Source organism: Catharus ustulatus, chromosome 1 (assembly GCF_009819885.2).
Source record: "Catharus ustulatus isolate bCatUst1 chromosome 1, bCatUst1.pri.v2, whole genome shotgun sequence".
NCBI classification, from domain to species: Eukaryota; Metazoa; Chordata; class Aves; order Passeriformes; family Turdidae; genus Catharus; species Catharus ustulatus.
Window position 1 is genome coordinate 21,314,641 of NC_046221.1, and position 15,164 is coordinate 21,329,804.

General features: G+C 41.4%; 1 protein-coding gene across 1 annotated transcript in view; it reads left to right on the forward strand.

Annotated features, from left to right (window-relative positions):
• RSU1 (Ras suppressor protein 1) overlaps positions 1–14,490 on the forward strand; it is a 105,447-nt gene extending 90,957 nt beyond the window's left edge. The window contains exon 9 of the mRNA XM_033072511.2: positions 14,020–14,490. Within this exon, the coding sequence (XP_032928402.1) occupies positions 14,020–14,122 (103 nt within the window). The 3' untranslated portion in view covers positions 14,123–14,490. The remainder of the gene's footprint in view (positions 1–14,019) is intronic.
• The last annotated feature ends 674 nt before the right edge of the window (positions 14,491–15,164 follow it).

Here is a 15,164-nt window from a genome sequence, read left to right on the forward strand (position 1 = left end):
TCTCATTTTGATAGTAAGATGTAGCCAAGCAGAGAGCTGCTATCTAGTCTTTGAGTAATTTTAAACTTCTACTGCCTTTAGATAAATCCTAGGAGGTGAACATCAGGAAATTAAGAGCAATCTCAAGAATGCAAGCATAGTCATGGTGAAAGGCTCCAAATGTTTCCTCTCTATGGGAGAAACAGTGTGGATCTTGAACCTCATTAATCCCTTTTCTGAGTTCTGTTTTCTAGAGCATGTGCTAATCAAGGGGAAGCCTGTCTGGAAACACCATTAGAAAGCAACCTGTCCACTGTGCAGTTGTTCAACTGAGGATTCATCTTTTCTGTATCCAGAAACATCTTTTGGCCACCTTAGAGCACTGAGCAGTGAGCTGAAGGTAGCTGGGCGATCAGTGAAAATACAGCTCTGATGGTTGTTGGAAAATACATTACCTGATGAGACTAAGGGAAGCAAGCCATCTTCTGCATATGCTCTCACTTTAGCACCAAGCAGCTTTCTGACTTTTAGCGAATCAGATGTGTAATCTACATGAGCACCTCTCTATTGATGCTGCTCATTTTGATTTTTATAACAGACCAGAAAAAAGCAGGTGAAAACACAGTGCCAGATTCTCCAGGGCCTGAGTATCTGCATACAACTGTTGTGTCTAGGCAAAGTTGGTATTTATAACGGCTCTGGAGTGGTGAAGAAATGAGGCGTGCTATGAGGGAGAAGATGTTTTAGGCCTTAAAGAGGGATTGATTTGTGGTTATTATTGCTGTCTTTGATCTGCCAACAGGGATCTGAAACTAATCCACCAGAGCAGCGTAAGTCTGATGTATAAAGCCAGATGGAGATGCCAGAATAGGTTATGCCTGCTGTCTTTGACGCTGCCTTATCATGAAGTGATAAAACAGGTAGTACAAAGCAAAGCAGGCAAAGGATGGGATTGTGTGCCCTGCAGGAATGCTGTTAACGGTGTGAAGTGACTACCAGTTGTTAAAACCACTGCAGGATCAATTAGCCAGTCACAGCATTACGCTGTCCTGGCGAGAGGCTGAGGCGTGCAGCTGCACAGAGCACTTGGTTGCCATACAGCCCTGAACATCTCTGGGTGCATCCATGCTAAATTGAGAGAGTAAAAAATGCAGAGTTCCTGTATTTCAAAAGTAATCCCACAAGTGCATGTGGTCATAGAAGTAAAAGACAATGTTTGCATAAGGACTTTTACTTCATATCCATACCATACTTTTACCCCAGCTATAGAGTGTATCAAAGTGAATCTCATTCCAAGATGTGCTGTAAGCAGTGAATGTGGTCTAGCTGCTGAGATGTTGGTGGGATTTTATCACTTCTGGTTGCATTTCATTTAGAAATTAGAGCAGTTTGGGGCTTAGTATAGCTATTAATTCTCTATGGATCTCATCATCATCTGAGTCAGCTAACTCGTTGCATAAGAAGAGCTTTATATAGACATTGGATCAATTGGCAGTAAGTTGTCAATAAATGTGTCTCCTAGACACTGCAATTGACAGGTTAATGAAGTGCATTCTCAGTGACAGAGAGCTGTTGACAAATCTTTTGTCACTTTGCTTTTCCCACTCCTGCATTTCTCATAAATCGACTCCATATCACAAGCTTGGGGAATGCTGGGATTAGAATCACAGAATCACAAAGATTGAAAAAGACCTTTGAGATCATTAAGCCAAACATGAGCACAGCAGTGCTAGTCTACCACTAAACCACACCTCTGAGCACCACATTTACACACATTTTGAATACTTGCAGAGGTAGTGATTCCACCACTTCCCTGGCCAGTCTGTTCCAATTCTTGACCACCGTTCCAGTAAAGAAATTTCTCCTAATATCCGATCTAGTATCTTATCAAGTAAGGGGGTGCCTGTTTACTACCTTGTGTGCATAGGCTGGGATTTGGAAAACATGTTGGTCTGTTGGTTGAGAAACCAGAAAGAACCAAGGACCACATTTGCCCTCCCTGCAATGTGTTCTCCAGCATGTTTCAAAGAAGATGCAAAGTTGGTGATCTGCAGTTTTTCCACCAGGACTGCAGCAGTGTGTTTGGCTCCTGTTTCACTCCTTCTGCCTTTGTTGTTGCTGCAGCACTTGGACTGATTCAGTGCAAGTGTTTTCAACTCATGTTCCTTTCCCTCTTGCCCAGAAGAAGGTGGAATCACTGGTTTATTTTACATCATACTTGAAAGTTCCCGTGGGTGCCTTTTGCAAATATCTGATGAGTAAACCAGTTCTTGTCCTTTACTGTTCGGTAAAGTTCCATATATGTTCCTTTAACTCATGAGCATTCGTAAGTACCAACCATTTAGGATGTGTGCTGCCTACCTACATCAAAAGGATGTTGAGCAAAACCAGATCAGTATGCATAATCCCACCTTCCTTGCAAGAGAAACTATTTTGGTCAATGCGTGCCTTAAGAAGTCATGGAGTGACTCATTGGCCTTAGCTATTACTAGCACTTGACGAGAAAGCATAATTTTCACTCCACTGTTCATAGCCAGCCTAGATGTTGTCCACAGGTTGTTGTACACAGTTTGGGGTTTGTGAGCCAGACTGCAATTGCAGTTTGCCTTTTAGCTTGCATGGATAATTGACCTTAAAGGCCAGACTTTGATCCCAGTGAAATCAGAAGCAAAAGTCTTATTGATTTTGTTAAAATCAGGCTGACACTGTATTGCCATTTCATCTTGACAGACACTGGGGGAGAAGGAAGCCTTTCAAAAATATTTTTCACACTGTGGGCCCTGAAATACAGTAAAAGTGACTTGGGAAGTCGTGTGGATTGGATGACATCAGAACTTAACTGATGTCAGCGTTACTGCTCTTTTCCAGCAGGATGGTCAGCTTCTTGCTTTGCAAGAGGGAAGGAAGCCAGTGTAAAAATCTGCCATAGTTTAGGGATTCTTCAAAGGGTGAAGATTCACATAGCAAGTGAGACTTCGTATCTCACCCACTTCATCTAGCACTATGGAACACAAATCTAGGAAAAACACTGCTGTCAAGAAAACATGACTATATCACAGTTTGTTTCTGGTAGATGAAGGGGAGCCCAACCCTTTGCTCAAGGTGTTAATGGCATGAAAAAAATACTATGTGATTTTCCTGTTGTTTTAGAACCGCCTCCAACTGTGGGCAAGTTTGTTTTACAGAAGAGAGCTTTAAGAAAGAGGACAAACTAAAAAAGAAATGGTAAACATTCAAGCAAATGTTACTGTCTTGTGTTACTCAGGAGCTGGTTCAGTTTGCTGATTGCTCAGTTTCAGTGTGGTCTGAGTAATGAAGAGCTGACTAGTGAGCCTAATTTGGGGTAATTCCCTGAGTACTCTGAAGCATAGCAAAGCCAGAAAAACTCTAATGAAAAATAATGGAAAGGTAGCTGGGGGCTTAACTTATGATCTCTGCTCATTACAGTAAGCGACACTTTCATTGCAGTGTTGCCATAAAGATTATTGGCTGCCACATAGCATAGGTCCCTCCTGAAAAGATTCTGGAGCAGCTTTGTTGGCACAGTAAAAGCCATGGAAAATCACCAAAGATTTGCTTAAAACTCAGTGATTGTTTGCCAAATATTAAGGTTGTGATGCTTTGTTCAAAACTGACTGGAAAATTAGGTGAATACTCTGTATCAATTTACTGTGTGGTTTCTGAGTGACCATCTTTGGTCTTCCACGGTAAAGTTATATGACTGGAAAACCATTGTACTGATATGTTTGTTTCCATATAGAACTGCTTGGTCTTTGCCTTTCAATATTTCAGCATTTTAATATATGTGATGACAATGATTTTGAAATTGGCTTTGAATCACCTTTTTCCTTTACATGTATGTTGATTTGTCAGAGCACAACTTACCAGGTGTCTGTGAGATTGACATAATTGGCATGTTTGTGACCATGTTGGCCAGTGAGTAGTTGAAAGGGCTGCATTGACCTATTAAAGCATGTTCAAAAACTCTGTCCAAGAGCAGATTTTCTGCAAAGTGTATCCATCATGAGTTAAACAAAGCCAACTTATATGGCCACGTGACATCGAAATGTCTGAGATGTGTAGCACTTCAGATGTGGTCCTTTGTGTCAAAAAGTGATATTTTCATTGCAATGTTCCCATAAAGGGAAGTGAGCTTCCTCTATTCTTCACCTTTTTTCTGGTAGTGCTTTTGAGTGGCTAAATCCAGTGTCCTGGAGGAGCCAAGTGGATTCCTTCTCTGATGGCAGTGAGTGACTGACTGTCCCATCTCCCTATTCTCTTGTCCTGTCAAGTAGCAAGGCTAACCATAGTCTCAGAACACGTATGTACACATGGCCAGCCATGGGCAGATTAATATGATGGGAGGACAGATGGACACATAAACAGAGAGAAGATAAACAACAGCCAGACTGCATTCCTCAGTACCTTTCCCTGCAATGCTCAGGGAAAACTGTGTGTCAGGGATCCCTCTGATACCTGCCTTCCCAAGTCTTGGGGTTTCAAATATCAGGCCCCCAGACCCAGTCTCACCAGCCTACATCCCCTCAGTCTTTCTGGGGGCTGCTCCTAGAGTCCCTTGTCACTCCAGTATCTGGGACTCAGTCCATGCTATTCACCAGCTGATCTATCTTGAACTTTGCTGATGGGACCCGTGCTGCCAGAACAGAGGGCACATTCACACAGAAAACATCTAGAAACAGGCTTTAGGCAGGACAAAATCAAGGTGATTTGGCACAGAGTTCTGCCAGTCAGGTGTTCTGACCTCCTCCTTCTTGCTTACTGTTGACCTCATTTATTCCCTGCCTCATCCTCTCTGTTTCCCTCCACTTGTTCTCTGCTGTCATCCTTGGTCACCCACTTCCACTCTATTGGTCTGTCCTCATAAGAACTTGAAAGTCCTGTATAAACCTTAAATACTCTTGTTCAATCCCAAAATTCTGTCTAAGCATCCCACAGTAAATCCTGTGCCTTCTTTGCACTGTGGTCCACAGAGCTCACACAGCCTTCCAGAGTTTCTTGTGTTGGGCCACACAAATGGATTCTGTGACAGGACTGGGACTTCTTCCTTTCCCTTTGAGGGCCTCAGAGGTGGTGATTCAGAGGGGTTAGTTTGGTCGAGTTCTCCTCTTTGTCACCATGTCCCTTGTCACCGTTCAGTCCTTATGTTTATTTTAAGGAGCTGTTGGAGAGCTGGCCCTGCAGCCAGTTGGGATGGCAGAGGCAGACACCCTGGGAGAGGTTTGAACCAGCCCAGCAGAACAGGGCAGCTGATTAAACCCTGTGTGTGGGGAATTGCAGTCTCCTGAATGTTCTCCGTGCTACTGCCAGTGAAACTGGTCATCCTCAGTGTGCAGCAGAGCAGGCTCAGAGTAATCCAGACACTTCAATTTTGCTTGAAAAAAAATGAAAAAGAGGCTCTCTGTATCAGTATTTCCCCAGAGTCCCTTCTATACATTTTATTGGTACACTTTGTCTAGTTACTGGAAGAGAAATACATACCTGCCAGACATATAATAACTTAGAGAAAGTTCCTTAGCTTGCACTTAGCTATTTTTGCCCTGTTTTTCTTTTTTTAAATGTTAATTAGGTACACAGCAAAATGCATGTAATAAATCAATAATAAAGATTATATAAGGGCGTTTATCTGAGCAGCAGTGTAGCATTCAGAAAGGAAAGTGAACATCATTTTACTGAAGCCCAAAGGACTCCATGCAGATAACAACATTAAAATAACATAAGAATGAAGAATACTGTGCTCAGCTGTCTCCAGGAAGATGTCTGTGCTGCATGCCAGTATGTTTTCTGTACTGTGTTTGCTGCCTGTCCAGGGTTAGTTTGAGATCAGACAGGTGGCCTTGAATGTTGTCCCAACAACCTGGTTTGAGGGAATGGAACAACTGTTGATTTATCTATTGTATGCTCACAAATTACAAATACATGAAGATAAGGGTTGTGGTAATACAGATCACTTCAGTAAACAGAACACGCTTCTTTCTTGCTTGAGTTGTCTTTTTCCTTCTTAGCAGTGCATTTTTATCTGCAGCTACCTGTGCTGGCATCTGCCAAAGAAGCTGAGCATGCCCATGCAGTTTGTGTGGCTCCTGATTGTTTCTGATGAATTAGATGTAGGATGCCATTTGTTCTAGTAGATACCTCAGCCCTCAGAGTTTAAACTGATGCCTGTATCTGGCACTAAATTATTTTTTCTGGTCCTCAGTAGGAAAACACTATTTCATCTGTGAAAACAAGTAGGAGAATATTCCACTGCAATCTGTGGTAGTTCTTACCCTTAAGAGCTTCAGTTTCTGGCCTGTGCAGTTTTTTCCTGCCTGGGATGGATTCAGGGACTGGTCTGCACATGTAGGCTGAACAACACATTGCTCCATTCAAAATGGAGCATGAGAAAGGGGATCAGGCCTCCTGAAAGTGCTTGAAGATCAGAGTCCCAGGTGAGAAATTCTTCATAATTGTAGTCTGATAGGACTGTCCGCATGCAGAAACTTAATTGTTCTCTCCCTTGTCTGCTCAGACTGCTGTTTCATTATACTGGCCTAGCTGGGGTTGTTTTATCAGCATAGTAGATTCTCTAGATGAAATCTTAATTTCTGTTTGTCTCTGTTTTGAAAGAAATAAGAATAAGCATGTCCTGTCCTTTCCATCTTTGTGACAGTTCCATGGAGGCTCCCCTTGTGTGTCTCTCTGGATTTGTAGCATGGCTGAAGATTTTCAGTGCTGGGGTGCCTGGGTATCGAGATGGGTCTTTCAGAAACTAGATGTTAGTGTTCCTTGTGCTTTCAAAATTGTGTCTGACCAAAGCCATGCTTTTTGTAAGGTCTTTCAGGTTGGGTATGCAAAGTCATTAGCCAGCTTTGCAAATCTTGGCCTCTACATTTTCCTTTTAACATATCTTTTTTTTTTTGCTAGGCTTCTATGAGCTTCCAGCTGTGCTTCCCTAACAAGCCTCACATTTAAAGTACTTGCTTCAAAAGGCTGCTAGCCTCAGAGAATATAAGGAGAAGGCTTTCTTTTATTACTGTGTATTAATTAAAGAAATGCCCAACACCTATTTGGAATTCCTTTATGAAAAAAAAACCAAACCATTAGTTCCCCGTAACATGCATGATGGTGAGTTCAAAGAAGCAAGGATTAAATTGACCATTTTAAGATCAAATGTGTCTAGCAGTATTAAAATTATCCATCTATTGCCTGCCCAATAGTAGAGCAAGTGTTTGTAAATCATAGTTAGCTCAGCTCCAATGTCCCCTCACTGGCACATCAGGTCTGGGACTGCTGAGCTGAGGCCAGGGGTCCCTCTGGTCAGGGTCTGTCTCTGACAGTAACCTGTAGGGATAGAGGGTGGGAAATGTAACACATTGAGGTTGCGTCTTTCTTTTCTTCAGGTATACAGAGCATCAAACAGACTGGGGTAGAGGGGTCCAGCAGAAGGAAGCCACATGGAAAACTGAATGATGGAATAAGCCACTAGGAGATATATTGGATTTATTTTGGAGGGTGCACATTTTACACAAATGCTGAAACAGTGAGCTCCAGAAAGTTTTGGCAGAATACTTTTCTTTGCTTGTTGAGATTTGGAGTGTTTTTAGGCAGGAATTCTGAGTAAGTCAACTTTGGACTGCATGACTCAGCAGAGTCTCTGATGTAAGATAGCTAACAGCTTGTGAGAGTGCAGAGTGGGAACATAGAGGGAGTGGTTGGGTGGACTCCATCTAGCATTTTAAAATAGCTAAACATGAGTGTCTGCGTGTCAGCTAGCTACCCACTGTCCTCTGTAGCTGGTGAAAATCTTTAACAGAGCAGTGCAGCTAAGCATCTCACAGCAGACACTTGTACTTGATCACCCAAAAAGCTCTTTACTCCACTGGCTTCATTAGCCAGATCTCCACTGACTGGAGACATGGGCTTAAATACTTAGCTCTCCACCTGTGCTGAATCCTCTTCTTCTTATCTAATTTGGGGTCCAAAAATTGAAATTAGCTGGGGGAAAAAAAAAAAAAAACGCTAATCCAAGATAGAAGAGATAATCAGTTCCTCTAACAAGTGCCTGTGGGTTGAAGACCCAAAAAAGCATTTGAGGGTATTAGGATTTCTGGTGATACAGAAAGTCTCTTTAAAAGGTGAAATGCAGGACTTAGAGACAATTAGGGAGAATAGTAACAGGCAAAGTCTGCTGGAACTTTGGGTTGTGAAGATAATTGAGGCAGGTGGAAGGAACAGAAAAATAACACAGGTTGTTACACATGGGAGTGTCTCGGGGCTGGGCTCTGGCATGTATAGATTTGGGACAGTCTGAAGCATTAAGCATCCCAGAGTGGCAGTGGGCTACAGAGGAAGGCACACTGTTAACAGACCTAAAAATAGTGGAACAGTTTCACAGCACATTGAGAGCTGCAGGTCCAGTGGCCCAGAGTCTCTTGCAGCACGTGGCACTGCCAGCACCTGCCCCCCTTCATCCAGCCGGTGCTGCCTCTGTGGTAGAGCAGGAGAGAGCTGCACAGACAGGGACAGGCCAAAACTGAGCAGTTCTGGAGAAACTTGTGAGAGCTTCAGATGATGAACATTGCTGACATTGCTGCCATCTGCTCTCATAGCACTTGAAAACAAAGGGCAAAAAATGAGCTGAATAAAAGGAATCACTCATGTCTGGTTTTCCTTATTACGAATCCTAAAGATGTAGTTTGCCATTCAGGTGTAAGGAAAACAGGGACTGGTTTCACTTACCTATGCAGTGTTCCTATTCATTGAGATCATCTGAGTTACATCACAAAGACTAAAAACATTACTGGTGAACTACCAACATGATATGATACTTGCATAGTAATTTTAACCTCCCATTTTCTCTCACTGGTACGTTACTGACCAGTTAAATCCCAATATCTCTCCCTTTCCTGGGAGACAGAATATGCGGTTTGAAGGAATGACATGTTACCAGCTCACACATAGAAAAGGTCAGTCCCAGTCACTCAGAGGGGACACCAGAGCTGCAGTTACCTCTGCAAAAACTGGTGTGGGAAAAGCGCCTTACTCTAAGTGCATGTGAACTGTAACTAATAGCCAGCATGTATCAGTCATGCAAGCACTTCTTTCAGTTTTGGGTTTCTAGTGGTACCACCACTGATTCAGCCTTTCCCTTCTGCTGCATCAGCTGGGGATTAGAACTGTCTTGTTGAGGTCACTGTGAATACCCACTTTGGGGCTTTGTCTTAGCACTAAATATCTGCCTGACCCTCAACTTCAGCTTTTGAAAAATCAAGCAGAGCTGGAATGTTTCACCTAAGCAGGGCTGGAATGTTTCACCTTTGTTTCCCTGATTGTAGTACATAGCTGGAGGTAGCATCTCTCCAGGACAGTATTTAACTGCATGGTCCTTTTTGTACTCATACTCACCCTGTGGGTCTGTTACAGACATAAAGTCAGACCAGTGTGTTTTTCATGGCTCAGTCTTGAAATCCTCTTTCAAAATGCTTAAGCTCAAAAAAATCAGTGTATGCATCAAACATTTTGCACTAGTTCCCTAGTTTACATGAGTTCTCTCATCTCTGGGAGCATGTAGCTCTTGGCTAGTGAGCATTTTGTTACACAAGAGGGAGAAATTGGAGGTAGTTGTGCTGAATTTGTTTTTCAAAGTGACTCTCTTGACCTTTATGAATTTAGGGATTTAACTACGATTCTGTTTTTAAGTTCAGAGATTTTGGTAGCAAGGCTATATGTTTTCAAGTTACCAGATTCCATGCCTGATCTTATGCTGTAAATTGCAACATTTAGCAATTTGTGGTTTAATTTAGAAGGATCACCTACTTTCCTAAATGCTTAAGTAATGTGGCAAGCTGTGGTTATTGATTCTCTCTGAATTTATTACAAGAAAGCTGTATTCACTCTCTTCTCTTGGGAATGCCTCTCCTGAACTGCATGCTTGCTAGTGACAGCTTAGACCCCTGATACATAACCAGAGACCTTGCCTAATATCCTTGCAAGTACTTAGGGAATTTTTATTAAGTAAAAGCATCATTAAAGTAGACAGAATGATGAAGTTTAATGAGCATCTTTCTGACTTGATGTTGTTAGTTTTGCTGCTGCAGCAGCCATGCTTCTGTCGTTTGTTACTTCCAGTAGGGCAGGTAGAGAATGCAAGAAGATTTTGTTTATGTTTACATCTGCATACAAAGAAACAATTTTTTTCATGGAAGATACTTTAAAAAATATATACAAGGAAAGTAATCTTCTCAGAGTGTCTGTCTGAGGGCTTTCTGCACTTTCAGTCTTGCATCTCCCCTTTAGTTTTAATGTAATGAGAAGCCTGCCTACAATACTATAGCTGCTAAGTCTACAGAGGTTCTGCAGTTTGTGAGCTGTGCTTGCAGTAACCAACTTCTGACTGTTACTGCAAACATCTCAAATATTTGTTTACACTCCAGATTGTGTCCTTCAGCAGAGGTTTTGGCCTTCAAGCTGTGAGTTTTTTCCTGCTCAGAGCTGTACCAGCACTATGAACAGGTGACTTTTCAAAATACTTAGTGGGAAGGCACTGCCATGAATGTGTTATCAGCACTTACTTCACAAACCTGCCTTGAAACCATAGCCACAATCTGCATCAAAATTCTTTTGTGTGTTTATGGAGACAATCTGCCTTGGCTAAGGGTCTAGTCATGCAAACAGCTATGTCAAGGTGCCATCCTCTAGCACATCACCATCCTTCAGCTGAGCAGCAGAACTGTCTGTGTGCATGTCTTCAGCTGACCTCTGCTGCCAAGGAGGGTGTGCAGGTGTCTCTGCCTAACACATCTGACTCTGTGTTGTGCAGAGCAAGAGCATGTTCCTAGTATGTGCAGCTAACAGCTACAGCTGTTTCTGTGTCTTTCCAGTAAGAACTGAAATTATTAAAGACTTCACTCAGACTTTGCATCTATTAAAACTAAAGGGTTATAAGTTCTTGTGGAAGTCAGAAAATTGCTTCACTGTGCAGATAAGCAGCATTAGTGTTTTTATTTTGTCTCTTTTTTCCTGCAGTACCAGAAGTTCATTGAGAATTTTGAATTCTCTTTTCCCTGTTGTAACAGAGGGCAAATTCTGTCCGAGTCATTATCATAGCCACTGTTATATTTAAATATTGTTGTGACACCATATATATGCAGACAGAAGAGAGAGACCCTGTGTGTGAAGGCTTGTACAATCTAGATGTGTCTGATCCTTGCTCTTTAACTAGCAGACTATACGAAAGATTGTAAAGCACTCATCTTCAGCTGGGATAGCAATGTGCATTGAAACTACTTCTCATTAGGTTACTTAGGGAAACCTGAGTAGATGAATTTGCTTTTCTGATTTCAAACCCAGTAATTACTTTACTGGATGAAACTTTGGTGCTCATGATGATAGAAGTGCTTGGATATGAAAATAGGTAAAAAGAATGTGAAAGTGCTGTAGATGCCTTCAACTCATGTACATCTATTACTAATAATGTAATATTTGCATGGGACAAAGGGAGTTGCTGGGTACCAATAGCACTGAATATTGTAAGGAGCAAATATCAAAAAAATACCAAAAATATCTATGGGTTAATTGGCATTTTTACTGCTTAATGCACACAGTTGCTTCTGGACTTCTTTTCATAGTCAAAAGGCATTGCCCAAGCAGACTTTACCAGAACTCTGAAGTTCATTTAAAATTGTCAGTATTCAGGTTTTCTGCATTTTGAAAGCATCTGTGTAGTAGTAGAATTCCCACCACACCCTTTCTCTTCGGGAAAGTTCACTAATCTGAGGTCTGCCAGTCCACATGCTTGAACATTTGCTCTGAGAAAGGAGGAAATGAGAGGCAGAATGAATGGATCACCTGAGAGGGAAACTTATGCAGAGTTTCCAAAGCAAAAAGAGGGAGCCTAGACCAAATTGAGCAAAAGGAGGGTATGTAATACTTGACAACCACTTCAGCTGTCTCAGTCCTCTTTGGTTTGACACTAACAGGGCAAAGGAGCTGTGGGGCAGCAGGATGTAGAATATGGGACAGTGATAGGGGACTTCTGTTCCTGTCCATAAAGAATTTTTGTGCTCAGATACAGTGGATCACTGTATTCTCTGTTAATAAGTGCCTAAAGTCCCAAATAGGGACTTTAAAAAAGCCAAAAAAAGACTTGAAGGTTAATTTTGTGTTTACCTAACCAGTGCTGTCTTCTAAGAGTTACGAAATTACTGCTGACAGTGGTTCAAATGCTGCACTGCTTATCGTTCACAACAAGATGCTGCTTGATCCCTGACTTCTATCCTGGATCAGTTTCTGATGGGACAGCCTCCTTGAATGTCACTTCTGTGCTCTTCTACAGTGATAGCCTTTCATAAAACTGAACCATCTCCTTTCGTAGACTCCCTCGCTTAACTCACTTAACACCTTCCAAAACAGGAGTTATTTAGGATGGACATTTGATTAATACACATATTGTGTACTTGGATAAAATACCTTGTGCTGCTGGAGCTCTGTCTCTTAGGAAGTAAAAGAAAAATATGTGTATTGTAGCTAATATGAAGCATGTAGTTGTGGCAGAGGGTCAGGGCTCTCTGCTTTCATCAGGAAATGCCACCTGATCCCTTGTTGACAGTAGGTGATGGGACACATAAAATTTCAATAAGGTGAAGTAATGTCATAGTTTACAGTTGTATTTTCCTTGAGCAAGGCTGTTTGATTACAGTACACCTTGACAGCAGCCTGCTTAGCAGCATGATGTAAAACTTCAACTGCTGAGAAGGTGAAAGCAAGCACTGCCTCTCCATCCCATCCTACAAGAAGCTCTAATCCCATTCCACAGTCCCAAAATGCCAGGGTTGAAATATCTTCCAGATACAGCAACCTAAAGCTCATATCAGGTGGTAGGTTTTAGTCTTCTGACATAGAATTAGAACAGTAAATGGAATAGAGTCACAGAATCACAAAGGTTGGAAAAGACCTCCAAGATCAAATGTAGCAGAGACTTGGGAAGACAAACATCATCCCTCCAAACCTCCCCCCTTCCTTCTTCTCCCAGCCTACTATGATGAGCAGGATGTGGTAGGGTCTGGGAGATGCCTTGGGTCAGCTGGGGTCATCTGTCCTGGCTGCGTCTGTTCCCAACAGCTTGTGCACTCCCAGCCCTCTCACTGGTGGGGTGAGGAGCAGAAAAGGTCTTGTCTCTGTGCAAGCCCTGCTCAGCAATAACTAAAATATCCCAGCATTATCAACACTGTTTCCAGTGCAAACCACAGCCCCATACAAGCTACTATGAAGAAAATTATTCCAACCAAACCCCACAATGTGCATCTTCAAAAAACACTTCATGTCAATAAGGGAAGTTAAGTTTGAGCTGTGTTTATTTTGGGTAGGTTTTTAATTTATTCTAATCAGGATTACTCATAAATTATCTATTAATTACTATGTGATATTTAGCAAGATCCTCTCAGCCATGTAGTCCATTTAGCTTCACAGTGAATGCTAGCCATCTTAATTGTAGGATACTTTGTCAACATTTAATCAGTGGTACTTACTAATGTGGCATTGATGTGTTGGTATCTGTCCCAGTGCTATCAATCATGTGTGAGCAGCAAAGGCAGCTGTGACACCATTGCTCTCTGTCACATTATCAAGCCCCTGGGTTTTCTGGTTAGGGATGATGCTCACTTTGCTCTGAGCAGGCACTCTATCTCTCCAGTTCAACCCAATTTTTGTCATTGTCTACTTGAATACACATCCTTGCAGCCTTCTGAGCCTTAATCCCATAACTGTAGAATAAAGGTTGCTAGTGTCTGAAGGCAAAACTGATTGCTCCTTCACTGCTCCAAAAGCCTGCTCTTCCCTGATGTTACTCCCCCGAAAAGTCACAAAAAACCAAATGTTAATGACTGCAGCTTGAGAGCTGATAGAAAATTCACTGTGTTGAGACAAAATAAAGACCTTATTTTTTTTTAATTTCTGGTGACTAGATGCATTGCTTAATGTGCTGCAAGTAAAAGTCTGTGTTTAATAGTTGCATCATAATTTTTTTTTCTCCTTTCCTTACAGTCTTTATGGCAGACACATGCAGGCAAACCCTGAACCTCCAAAGAAGAACAATGACAAGTCAAAGAAGATCAGCCGTAAACCCCTGGCAGCCAAGAACAAATAAGTGCCTGACTTCTGCCTCTGTTTTACATCAGTTGCATTGCTTTTGCTTGTGCCCACAGTATTTCTACACATTTCTTATTATGTATAAGAAAGCAGGGATTAGAGTTAAATGCAATTTACTGTGTGTAATGCTTTAGAAGATACTGCTGGGGGAAACAAAATTACACATGCTCCTAACTATGGTCACATTTATGTAGCCATTTAATATATCACTGTCAAACATATTTTAGCTTTTCTATTTATATGTATATTAATATCCTCTCTTCACATTGTCACATCCTGTTAAAATAGGGGAATTTGCTCTTATATTATACGATATTAAATTTCATATGATATTCCAAGTGATTTTAATAAAGTCCTTCATTTGTATTGTTGTTTAGTTTCTTCTGTAGGACTTCTGCATAGGAAATTACTTGAGGAATGTATGTGTCCGGTTTCCTGCAATATGGTGATTTCTTCTGTAGGAATGTGGTAGCATTTTATCTGATCCAACTTAGTTAAAATGCAAAGCATTCTGTTTAAGGAGTGAAACATTTTAATCAGTTTCTTTTTCTTTTTTTATGTTGCTGTGGACTGCTCTTTTTGCTTTGAAGGTTATTTTGAAATCAAGGAACAGGCAAGGGGAGAGAGGAAAAAAATTGTCTTGGTAGAGAGCTGCCAATTGCCAGACTCAGTTTGGGGAAGAGAACTTTGTCATTTGAAGAAACTGGTACTTCTGCCAATTTTTCAAGTGATTTTTTTTCTTTAGGCAGAAAACCCAAATAATGTGTTTAATCTCTGCTTAAAGTGCTTATATTGAAGAGCTATTCCAAATGGCTTTTGAAAATGCCACAGATTCTATATTTATCTATACAAAGCTGGCACCACAACCAAGCTCAGAAGCCGCAAATGGTTTAACAGCTCAAATACTTTTAGGTTCTACAAATGGAGAAGAAAAACCTAAAATCTACAGTGTTTCCCAAACAATTTTATTCTTAGGAGAGCAAAAACCAATAAGGGAACTCAAGGAACAAGAACAGACATTCATACTTGGATTGCTTGTG